Here is a 13796-nt window from a genome sequence, read left to right on the forward strand (position 1 = left end):
CATGAAATGTATTTTGTTCAAACCTAGAGCTGTGGTAATATGTTAATATATTTATCAGAAGGATGAGTCAAAGCAACACGCATTTGTACTAAATATGCAACTGTTAAAGCGGGGAGGGGGTCGTCACAACACACGCTAAAAACGCAAATTCTCAAAAACACTTTTTGTAAACAATGACACGCTATGGTCATCTGACGCATGCGCAGGTGACGACTCCCCCGCTTTAACTAAAGTAGGTCACACAAATATATATTTGAAAGGCATAAGATTTGCATTGCCTCATGAGTGACCTTTTTGAGAATCAAGCATATTTATATACAGTAAACATTATTTCATTTCCGTGTACATGTATATTACAATTCTCAAGGGCATGCAAATTCGGGGGGAGCTCTTATAATGAGATGATAGCCAATGCAATATGTGATGGAGAAATGAATGATTAACCCACCTTATAATTTATGCTAATTATTGTGGTTTTGTCAAAGAACTGTGCTCAGCTGATTTCAATATATTCATAAATATGCAATTATCACCGCCATTTTGAATCAATAAAATACAAAAATCACGCAAAATGTGAACATGAAGTAACAAAAATGTCTTTCAGTATCTCAAATATATTATTCTCACTTTCAGAGACCAAAATCCATAAGACATTCTATACAGAACCCAAATCCAGGTTGTAGAAACCACGTTGTAGATTTATATTAGCATTTATTAGACGAACTTAAGAAAGATAGACATAACAGTACTGAAAATATAAAATGCCATGACAGTATACGCCTACAGTATCTAAACAAATAAATACATCGCCAGTAATATAAAAATAAGTGATAATAAATACAAAGTTTAAGTACGAAATAGTATAAACATTTTTACAGAAAATTCTAGAAGCATCAAACAAGTTATAAAGTATGTAAATTGTAAGTATACCATAATTGTTTCAATAGTGTTCAGTGTATTATGGCAAGCAAAGCACTTCATAAAAAAATATTTGAATGTGTATAAAAACAAAGAACGGTAACTCACAGAATGACCGTTAGTATCGCTGTTAAAAAAAACGTGTTAATGAAATACAGTGCCAGTACTAATAATAAACTAATAAATCAGGCTGAAGTGTGATCTATTTCATAATTACATGTGTGTCATTTATTGTGAATAAACAATATATCGTCATTTATCTTACACTTTTCGGCAACTCCTAACTGAACCACGTGACCAATATTTTGTGAGATAGCTACATGTTATTATTAGTGAATTCGAGTCAATGCACGAAGTAACAAAATATCTGTCTGTGAAAATATGTTTCTTTTGGATTAGCTCGAACTTAGCTAAAATAACATGCTAAAAAAAGGTCAGGGTGAGTATAATACATCAGTAAAGTACATCACATTAGCCAATAATATCTGAAACAGTTTTACAAATACTGAAGATTTTATCAAATAAACAAATATAAAAGAACAAATACATCTCCACACAGTGGATGTGGACAACCTGCAGCTGCTAAATCAGTACATTTCATATATTTGTCAAAGGAAAGAATTGACTGGATGAAAAGGACAAGTTTTTGAATCCATACAAAAATGTCCATTTTTACAAAGCTAAGACATAGTTAAATTTAAAGGCTTGTGATTTTGGAACATTGTACTCCCTACACGCCTCCAGTAACAACGTCACCTCGCCATCCCGTGATCGAAACTCGAAATTATTTTCTCTGTGTCTTGCAGGACTTTTCGGCATGTGATGGGAATTTCTGCTCTTTGTTACTGCTTCTCTTCCATCGATAATCATTTCTTTTTTGTAGCCCTTCAATTCATAAATCTTCACTCCCTGGTATTGCGGGTCGATAAAACATCTGTTAGAAACAAATCAAACTATAGCTATTAACACATTAATTTGTCAGTGCGCCGCCTATCGACGATTCCCGGAATTCTTGTTCGTGCAAGTAAAAATTTGTGAGTTTTAAAATGGGTGAAAGTTCAAGTAAACCGTGACTCATAGATTCCTGATAAAGTAAGCCTTTAATTTATCCTGTAGTTTTGCATGTCCTTTCAAGACATTAGCAAGATGACCCACGCCAGTGGCACGACTAGACAATAATAATGTCATCAGGGTTATGTTAGCAACAAACATGCACACCATTTGGGGAATTTATTTAAATTAATTGCCCGCTGTGTCAAACTATCACTGACCTACTGACCTGTAGATACTATCTAAATATTCGAATAAATGCAAACTAGTGGAATTTATAAGTGATTCTTGATATTGCTGCAGTGGTGTATTAGTTGGTTCAAGATATTGAAATATTAACATGTCTGTCATTCCTTCAGTCTGCCCTAGGACGATTTGTCCGTACATATTCAGATCAAAGTACACACTTTTTATTGCCACTCAATAAACACAAATCATTAACAAGTTTTATATGATGTGAATACATACTCCTTTTCTCGTTGTGAGTAAGTAAATGTGTATTTTATAAAATATTTTACCTCCAAAAATTACTAAACTGAAAACTTATTTGTTTTAGTAAGTCGCGCCCTTTTGCGACGATGCTGTTTATTTATTTATTTATTTATTTATTTGTTTATTTGTTTGTTTGTTTGTTTGTTTGTTTGTTTGTTTATTTATTTATTTATTTGACCTTTTATTTATTAAATCTTTTATTTATTAAACCTTATTTAATGAGGGTAGCTTGGTAAGCTTCAACATTAAATACAAAATCAATTATACAATTATATTACAATATAACTATACATGTATAAATACATGTTCTTTGACATCAGCGATGACACTCAAAGAGACAACTCTGATTGTGTAGTCATTCATAACTTAGAATATAATAAGTTTGTAAAAACAGTATTATATTGGCACATGTGGTTTTCATTTAGGTCCCGGATTCAGAATCCTACTGTAGATAATTAATCAAGCAGATTATATATCTCTGCTGTAGGTCGGGAGGAGGGGGAGGGTACTACTATATAGAAATGTGATGCCAAATGCTGCCACTTCTTTGGCCAAAAAATGGGTAAAATCATATACAGTCGTAAGGATGAGATGCATTCATGTGTGTGTTTTTTTATTACGAATGATCTTTTGTTGTTGGTGTTTTAGGATTACACATTTTTATTGTATAACTCCCTAATAAAACACGAATTAAACGATTCTAAAATACTACATCCATTGATAAATGAGAATTCGGTATAGCATGTGTTTTGCATGACAAATGGCTGATAAAAGTATTTAACTATATGAATGTAACAATAAAGTTCCCTTGAAACAACATTACATCGAATTCACTAGGTCATTTACAAGTGTTATGAGGTAATTATGGCACGAAGAAGACGATTCAGCAAAATATCCTTGTCCGACATTTTTAAATAGTCATCAACTTGAGTTGAAATGTTGTGACATAATAATAAGATTGAACGTAAAACTTAATAGCGTAATTGATGAAAAACATAAGAATAGACATTTTTTATTTTATTGTTGTATCAAAATACAAAACAAATCAAGCAAACGTACAAGTCATAAAAACGTGCCCGACTCCGTTTCCATCCTTCTCAGTGATCAGATTAGCATAGATAACACCGATGTAGTGCACTATGGTGCAACGATCCGTGGTACATCGTGGCCATTTCACAATGTAATCTCATCCTTACAATTAATTAAATACAAATTTAGTATATTAGTTTTATTTTTGACTCGTTGTTAACATAACTCTGTACTATGGTATTGGTGATATATGAATTGGGTGCCATAGGATGGTACTTGATGGCCAACCAACCTAATCAAATATGTATTTTGCATTGTACGAGTGCAAAATAAGTTATTAGGAAATTAGGATATTAGTACCAGCTGTTTTATACGCATGCGCATTGGCCGATCCTGTCAAATCTCGTCATCTGTTTTGGGGCGTGTCTAATGATGTGAAATTGCTTCAGCCATTGGGTAACGGAATTAATTGGTGTCGGTGTGAAAACCTCTGTAAATAGGCGGTAAAATGAATTTGCGCGGTTTCTGCGCTGCCATTTTTTGAATTATTTGGAGCAGCAATGGAAGCCAACCATTTAATTGATACAAATCTTGTCCAGAATATGATTTTAAATGGTCGAACTTATGGAGAAATCAGTCACGTATTGGAAAGCATGTTTCCGGGAAGGAGAGGTATCGAGGTGAGTAGATTTTCTCCCCAGGACGCCGAGTTGGGCGTCGGTACCGAGAAAGAGGTGGTGAATAAGGTGTCGAGCGGCCAACATAGTAAACCAAACTTAGAACTCGCGATACTGGTGCAGACGACTATCCGAACAACCATGAAAAATAAATGGCGGGATTTTGGTGTTGCACATTTAGCACAGAAATAAAAGACACGCCCACAGTTGGACAACAAATCATTTTATTATTGGTCACGATGTACCACAGATCATCTACACCCCCTTTGTAAACACCACATACACGATGTGCCACCATCCAATGGCGGAATGAGCGGCTTCCTTTGTGCACAATCAGCGTCAACTTTATGAGAAAAACACGACGCATTTGCGAAACCGTCTGGTGGCGCCCTACTATTTCATCAATAACCAAATATACTATTATCCTGTTCCCGAATTGGACATTTGTTTATTTGGAGTAATTTCCAACTCTACGCCAGGTCCTTAGTAATTAATGATTCCACGTATGTATTTGGCCGTTATTTGACAGATGTAAAATGCCATAATGTTAATCCGCGAAAATTTGAACACTGATACTGATAATAAATTACAAATTTGGCAAAAAATACTAAATTTGCTATCCCATGGAAATAATTGAAATCAAAATATTTGGCAATATATTAAGTTTTGCGTCGCATGCACACGATTGAAATATCATATAAAATGGGCTTTATATACTAATGTTGTTTTTAGTTAATTGTAAGAACGAGTTTACATCCTGGAATGGCCACGATGTACCACGGATCTGCAACACAGCTCATATCGAACATTTCGTCCCACGAAGGGGTATACATTTTGTGCTGTCTACAAAGTTAGTACATGTATCCCCTGTAGGTCACATGACTAGTGATTAGTATTGAAATGCATCATCCTAGGGTCACGTGCTATACTTAGGTTCAATACATTGCACAGAGAACCGGATCTAGCTGGTATGAAACCTGACAACACAAAGTATTCTTAATATCTGTTCCTAAAACACATTTATCTTGCCAGACCGGTCACATCTGGATAAATCCGGATTTAATTGTCAGTGCAGAACATCAATTATTGACTGAATTGAAACATACCTAAAATCATCTCCTGTTTTGCCGTACTTAAATTTCACCTCAATGGAGCCTCTTGGATTGGTCCATAAGAGATATCCCCTGTCAGCCGTTAGTTCAACCAAATCCACGGGATGAAAGCCACTGCAACAGTAAGATAGAAAAAAAGGTCAAGGATATGATAGCAACATGGAACATATGTAGCTACTTTCTGACTGATAACAACCCTTTAAGTTGTTGACGTCACACACCAAAACAAGTTGATGTTGTTTTTCTGGAATATAATGTCACACATAAATTGCTGTTTTCAGGGCATATGCAGTTTTAGGTGTATCCTCTATTTTTATATTTTCTTTTGAACCGACATTTTCTACCAACTATACTCATTGAAAATGTTGTCTATTCAATTATGTAATAAATTGTGGTATCAACAATCTATCGACACCAAACACTCATATAACTAACTTTTTTTATAAATCATTTACATATTGTATGAATTTTTGTCAACCATTGTGGTTGTTTAAAAAAATGTAAAATTCATAATATTTTAAAACGGTATGGTTGTATCTACTCGATCATTCGTGACTACATTAATTTGTAAACACCAACTTTCGCTCAGCATTTTATATTGTGAGGCCGTGTCAAAAACGTTGATTTAAGTATGGAACCTTTCGTTTAGAATCTAATTTCAGTTTACATTCTCCATATGAATACAAATATGGTCATTTATATTCTCAATATGAGTTCATCTATATATGGGTCTTCATATGAATACAACAGTGGACGTTTACAATCTCCATGCGAATGCAAGTGTGGACGTTTACAATCTCCATGCGAATGCAAGTGTGAAAGTTTACAATCTTCATAAGAATACAAGTGTGGGTGTTTACAATCTTCATATGAAAACAAGTGTGAAAGTTTACAATCTACATAACAATACAAGTGTGGGTGTTTACAATCTCCATACGAATACTAGTGTGAAAGTTTACACTCTTCATACGAATACTAGTGTGAAAGTTTACAATCTTCCTAAGAATACAAGTATGGGCGTTCACAATCTTCATACGAATACTAGTGTGGAAGTTCACACTCTTCATACGAATACTAGTGTGAAAGTTTACAATCTTCCTAAGAATACAAGTGTGGGCGTTTACAATCTTCATACGAATACTAGTGTGAAAGTTTACACTCTTCATACGAATACTAGTGTGAAAGTTTACAATCTTCCTAAGAATACAAGTGTGGGCGTTTACAATCTTCATATGAATACAAGTGTGAAAGTTTACAATCTTCCTAAGAATACAAGTGTGGGCGTTTACAATCTTCATACGAATACAAGTGTGAAAGTTTACAATCTTCATAAGAATACTAGTGTGAAAATTTACAATCTTCATAAGAATACTAGTGTGAAAATTTACAATCTTCCTAAGAATACAAGTTTGGGCGTTTACAATCTTCATATGAATACAAGTGTGGGCGTTTACAATCTCCATACGAATGCAAGTGTGGACGTTTACAATCTTCATATGAATACAAGTGTGGGCGTTTACAATCTTCATATGAATACAAGTGTGAAAGTTTACAATCTCCATACGAATGCAAGTGTGAAAGTTTACAATCTTCATAACAATACAAGTGTGGGTGTTTACAATCTCCATGCGAATGCAAGTGTGAAAGTTTACAATCTTCATAAGAATACAAGTGTGGGTGTTTACAATCTTCATATGAAAACAAGTGTGAAAGTTTACAATCTACATAACAATACAAGTGTGGGTGTTTAAAATCTCCATACGAATACTAGTGTGAAAGTTTACACTCTTCATACGAATACTAGTGTGAAAGTTTACAATCTTCCTAAGAATACAAGTATGGGCGTTCACAATCTTCATACGAATACCAGTGTGAAAGTTTACACTCTTCATACGAATACTAGTGTGAAAGTTTACAATCTTCCTAAGAATACAAGTGTGGGCGTTTACAATCTTCATACGAATACTAGTGTGAAAGTTTACACTCTTCATACGAATACAAGTTTGGGCGTTTACAATCTTCATATGAATACAAGTGTGGACGTTTACAATCTCCATACGAATGCAAGTGTGGACGTTTACAATCTTCATATGAATACAAGTGTGGGCGTTTACAATCTTCATATGAATACAAGTGTGAAAGTTTACAATCTTCATAAGAATACTAGTGTGAAAATTTACAATCTTCCTAAGAATACAAGTTTGGGCGTTTACAATCTTCATATGAATACAAGTGTGGGCGTTTACAATTTCCATACGAATGCAAGTGTGAAAGTGTTCAATCTTCCTAAAAATACAAGTGTGGGCGTGTTCACTCTTCATATGAATACTAGTGTGCAAGTTTACAATCTTCATATGAATAATAGTGTGAAAATTTACAATCTTCCTAAGAATACAAGTGTGGGCGTTTATAATCTTCATATGAATACAAGTGTGAAAGTTTACAATCTTCCTAAGAATACAAGTGTGGGCGTTTACAATCTTCATATGAATACAAGTGTGCAAGTTTACAATCTTCCTAAGAATACAAGTGTGGGTGTTTACAATCTCCATATGAATGCAAGTGTGGGCGTTTACAATCTTCCTAAGAATACAAGTGTGAAAGTTTACAATCTTCCAAAGAATACAAGTGTGAAAGTTTACAATCTTCCTAAGAATACATGTGTGGGCGTTTACAATCTTCATACGAATACTAGTGTGAAAGTTTACCATCTTCCTAAGAATACAAGTGTGGGCGTTTACAATCTTCATATGAATGCAAGTGTGAAAGTTTACCATCTTCCTAAGAATACAAGTGTGGGCGTTTACAATCTTCATATGAATACAAGTGTGAAAGTTTACAATCTTCCTAAGAATACAAGTGTGGGCGTTTACAATCTTCATACGAATACTAGTGTGAAAGTTTACCATCTTCCTAAGAATACAAGTGTGGGCGTTTACAATCTTCATATGAATACAAGTGTGAAAGTTTACCATCTTCCTAAGAATACAAGTGTGAAAGTTTACAATCTTTATATGAATACAAGTGTGAAAGTTTACAATCTTCATATTAATACAAATGTGGACGTTCTGTATAGACAAGTGTGGGTATATAGTGAGAGACGGGCCATCGGCATGAATGATGGGTCACATGACCACGAGTACATGTAATATTAAAATGTTAAAATACAAAAAATATCAAACATACAAATAGTAACGGTAATCAGATACATATAACTGAAGCTATTTCCACATTACTTAATGTCTAGCAATGCTGAATTGATCAGACAGTGTAATTCTATAACTACTAACCACCCAGGGCACACTAGGATTGTAGGCAACTACTGTACACTCAGCCACCCAGCACGGGCTAGAATTTCGTTTCTCTTTAAACTCATTCTTCAGAGAATTACACAAACATAAGATTGTTTTCACAAAATAATTATATGCCATATTGTTTCAATCTTCGATTACACTCACTCCCAGAAACATATTGCAGGGAAGAATAAAATTAAGGAAAGTAAACTGTGATATCTGGACACAGTCTTAAGACAGAATCTCCGCAGTCTTCAGTTGAAGCCTTACCATCTCCATATGGTACATTCCATAGAGCCGTAGCAAATCTCAGCATACATATATAACCAGTGGGATGGGCAGGGGTGGGGGTATGAGAGGTCATAATTGTAATTACAAGACATTTTTGTATTGTTTTTCTTTTGCCCTAAATCATAACAAAAAGTAACTGATAACCATTATTTCTGCTACGATTGGAATGGATTTTGTGTTTCTATGCCATATTCAAAAGATAATTTATTAGCACCTAACTATTATTGCAGCTGTGAGTGTGAGAGTTTAGAGAAGAATTCATGTAAGCAATCAATTACTTTATCTTCATCATTACATCATGTAGGGCAAATAATGGGTTTAGGTCACTTAGGACGCATTCATCGACTTAGACACTGTTTCATAATTTAATCTATTATATGAACAGATGACACTTTGAATCAAACAGATATTTGTCATTTTCAAAATAAATGTGATGGTCATAAGTACTATCACAGTGTGAGAATTACGTAATGTATGTGCTCATGTAAACCATCCATGCTCCACTATTATTAGGAAGGAAGCCAAATACCACAATACCGCACACTGCGAAACAATCCGTGACATACAACCATCTATTTACTGGAACAATCTAGGCTTATACTACAAATGTGTTTTCTTTATGATATATTTTGTATTTACAACTCAGCAAAGAAAAAGGAGTAAATAAAAAAACAAGCTATCAGAAGGTCAAAATAGCTCCGCTGTTTCAGCAGAGCATATTCTTGCAATGGTAAGTGTATAGAGAGGAAATAAAATAAATTTGGCTTTGTTTACATTAATTTTAAATCTTGCAACTCCAGTATTTAGATTTTATCACTGAGAAGGATAAGTTTAAAAGTTATGGATTCATCAACCCAAGTTATAGAATATATCTGTGAATTAGTAATGAGTTCTCTTATGTTACGAAATGCTCTAATGTAATGTAATCTAATCTAATAGAGGGCTGCCAAAGGTACACGCACATATACGTCATGTATCAATTAAATCAAACTAGTAGTCATCAAGAAGAAGTCGAATAACATTTTTGATCAAAAATGACAAAAATATACGCTGAAATTACAGAATTGAAAATATGTCAAGATCCGCCAAAGGTACATGTATATCAAGTATCAAAACAACCGGAGTAGCGGTTTTTAATAAAAATTACAAACATATTCATTGAAAATAGAGAATTGCAGTTACCGTCACAAAATGACCAAATCTCATAGAGATCCAAGCGAGAGACATATGCACAAAGTATAAAAGCAGTAGAGTTAACGGTGTTCAAACAGAAGTCATGGTCGGGCAGGGATATCGGAAGTGGTAACGTAGTTTTTTTTTCCTGTCCTGTAACTTTGAGTTTAAGCACAAACAAATAAAAAATAATATATAATAACTAAGGGTCACTCCCAGATCTTGTTATGCCGTATGTCAAGACCACCCATTAATACAGATACAGACACGCAGTACGTTCATGTACGGTCTTATATCAAGTTATACACGAGATTAAAATACAAAGCCTTGAGGTATCATTAAATTGAAAATAGCTAATTAAAACATCACAACTTGGGAATTTAAAAACAATTTGCTATTTTGGTGTTGCAATTTGGTCCTGCCAAACTGTTCTAAGTAGACGCAGTAGTGTACAGGAATGTTACATTGCGTGTAGACCAATTAATGTATGTATGTTTTGACCACAAACCTGATTTGGGTAAATATCTATGTTTGCCCAGCAGGAAGTGGTGTTTAGGGCAGTTATCTTAGCTTTCGTGGAAACTAAACTCATGTTTCCGGCAATTTGGTACCTCGAGTTTTTTGATGTGTTCTATATTTTCATGTGAATGTGTCAAGCTTTGCATTTCCATTTTGCACATTTGTGAGGTAGTGTTAACATCGTTTATGGGTAATAAAATAACTTCAGATAATGAATTTGTAAACAGACACTCATACGCTAGGAAGCTTTGTTTGTCCTTGAAAGTCACTTATACGTTTAGTTATGATTATGCGATAAGAACTTCCAGTAATCTCAATATAAAATGTGCGGGAAAGTCAGGATAACTACTTTCAATATTTTATCTTATTTTGCATAAAAACGGCTAATTGAGTTCAATATACATTCATAAAAATTCAAAGTAATAATAATGGTAATAGTTTATTGCATCTTTAGACAAAAGAACATCTCGATTAGTTGTTAGCAATAAATATAAAACTAACAATTAGTACATGCACATTTACAAGTACGTAAATTGTGGAATTAATATGGATAAAAAAATCCAAAATAGAAAACTTTACTAAACTAACAGTAAACGATTGCTAATGTGTAAACCAAGAATCGAGACTATTCTTGAATTTATGTTGGGAAAGATATAAGTGAAATGTACGGTTAAATAATCACAAAATACATTGTATATACGTAAACATCGAACTGTCTCTGTCCTTGTAAAACATGTTTGAGATAATTGATACTCGGTAGAACAAAGCTTGAGATGGCTACAGTGACAGGGCACTGCGCCACACATCAGAAGCAGTTTACGTTTACGTGTGTGCGGCGTGTGTGGTGTTCTATCCGGATGTCATTGTAACTTTATCTTTGCATACCCCTCATCTCCCAGCTCAACTAAATATTCAACGCCCCATTAGTGTCACGGAAAGATGTTTACTGAAATCAGTGGGTCGGTGACCCTTAATGGACCCCTGTAAATGTCCCAAGGACATCCATAAGTCATTTAGTGCAGCCATAAGGTACCGAGGACCTTGACAATAGATGCAACAGTATCAAAACGAGGTATAAATCCATGCTGGTTTTACAAGGTAAACAATTTGACAGGTGCAAAATTTACGGGTCTCTATTTTGTAGAGCAGTGGCTTCTAAACACACTGCACAATATATGTATTCTTATATAGCAACTATTAAGAGACTGAGGGCTCATCCTCGGCAATAATTAATTGGCTTCCCGTCACAATGTCCCGTCACGTGTCGCTAGGGATAGAGATGTAAAGCAGCCCTTCTCTCCAAATATGATAATTCAAACAATAACGTCTAATACATCCCAATCCACACAAGACACAGTAAGCCACATGGTGGTATGGATACACGAGAAAGATGAATTAAAACACGTTATATCACAGCAATAAGAAACCTACCACACTTGTCTCCTAAAACGTTCGCATACCAGTAAATTGTTTATTATGTTTGCGTGTGATCTATTTTAATTTTTTCTCAATATGAAACATGACCCGCATACGCAGGGAGTATGGCCGAGCATTGACCTTTAAATGACAGCAAGTTTAGTCGTGTTTTAAATTCTCCCACCATTATTGAAACATGGATATAAATCAGATTCATAATGATTATGTTTTTTTGTATACAATTTTATGTTTTTGTACGTTGACCCATAGTCACTACAATTGATTGGAAGCTTTATGGTTGACCTTGCTATGGATATGAATCCTTGACAACTTTTCGAATCCATGACTCATGCAGTAGTTTTTGTATTAATGAATTTGTGTTACCCTGGTACGAGTCATGTAAATATTCAGTAATACTGCAGTCACTAAAATTAAAACAGAATTAAAACCAAAGTTCTGCGTTTGTTATGCTACAAATTGATATAATGGCGGAATTTGTCCTTGTATGAGCTTGTTAAAAAACGAGTTTTGAACAACATTGCATATTTAATACAGTGTTATTGGAATGATGTAGACGAGATCTACGACGACGACGAGAGGAGACTATACTAACTTTGTCAAAGACGTTGTCGTACAACGTAATTGAAGTTTTCAATAATGTTATTTATATAATGTAACTATTGATAAATTCGTATTGTCTTGTTGCTAAAGTCACTTAGTTAATATTAAAGATATTAAAGTATGAAATATTGTTGCTACGCATGACTGCTTCCTATTGCGCTCATCAATTTAAATGTGAAATAATTGCCCACTGACCGTACACTTGTGGCATCTCAATTCAATACACTTTTATGCAAAGTATTCTTAATTAATAATAATAATAATTAGTGATGATAATTTAATATGTTTGTACAGCTAATATCTAAAAAATATCCTTGACTTTTTATAATTTTTTTATGTCAACTGTGTTGTTTCATATTGACAGAAAGGAAACAGCTGTGTGTGTGCTGAACTAGTGCAGTATGACAACGGAATGTTCACAAACTGACAAAGTAAACACCATAAATATTAATATTGTGTCAAGAAAACGATCAGTGTGCACATAAACCTACCGTTCTTTCTTTGCACGTGCGAGAAGTCGAAAAGGGGAGTCCACAATACTGGTTTTATCGCCGGAACGAATAATAATTCTAGTGTCCTTTTCCCATATCACGTCTGTTAAATAACTGAAATCCAAGGCGATACTAAAATAACCGCGTCGCTCCCGTCTGTACGGAGAAATATGGAAGTCTGCCCTTTGGTAAGGACGGAGACCATGCGCCGTCATCGTTCGTTTATGTTTTAGAAGTTTGCAGGAATTTGTTGATTGTACGTCAGCGCCTGTCTGAAGTACCCCGAGTTGTAGTGCGGTTGTATATTAAGTTTGCATTTTATATTCGTCAGTCGCATGCGAAGGGTTGCCCAGTAAGGCCTCAGTATCTATGTATGGCTTGCTGTGAAGTAGGGACCTCACTACTTCGGCTATTACGTCGGTTGTTCCATCAAATAAAATCAACCCTGTTTGCAGTGAACATAATGACAATATATAAATGTCGTTGCACCTGTTTATACGACAAATGGTATAATTGACGGAATTGTGTTTAGAACAATGTTTTAACATGGGGTGCCAACACTTGACACTTGACATAATCGATACTAATCGATTATTCAGTGAGATATATAAGTAACAAGATGAGCAATAACACTTGAAGGTGTATTTATTTACACACAGTACAATAACTGTCATTTACACGTGATAGGAATGAATCAAAATGTTATTATTGATA

The 13796-nt window shown here is 34.5% G+C and overlaps 1 protein-coding gene across 1 annotated transcript in view; it reads right to left on the minus strand.

The window, feature by feature from the left end:
• Positions 1 to 691: 691 nt before the first annotated feature.
• The window catches only part of LOC100373111 (uncharacterized), a 32877-nt gene continuing 19772 nt past the window's right edge, over positions 692 to 13796 (minus strand). The window contains exons 2-3 of the mRNA XM_085508580.1: positions 5273 to 5392; positions 692 to 1852 (exon numbers count right to left, since the gene is read on the minus strand). Of these exons, the coding sequence (XP_085364706.1) occupies positions 1591 to 1852; positions 5273 to 5392 (382 nt within the window). The 3' untranslated portion in view covers positions 692 to 1590. The remainder of the gene's footprint in view (positions 1853 to 5272; positions 5393 to 13796) is intronic.

This window comes from Saccoglossus kowalevskii, chromosome 2 (assembly GCF_978046115.1).
Source record: "Saccoglossus kowalevskii chromosome 2, keSacKowa6.1, whole genome shotgun sequence".
In the NCBI taxonomy this organism is placed as follows: Eukaryota; Metazoa; Hemichordata; class Enteropneusta; family Harrimaniidae; genus Saccoglossus; species Saccoglossus kowalevskii.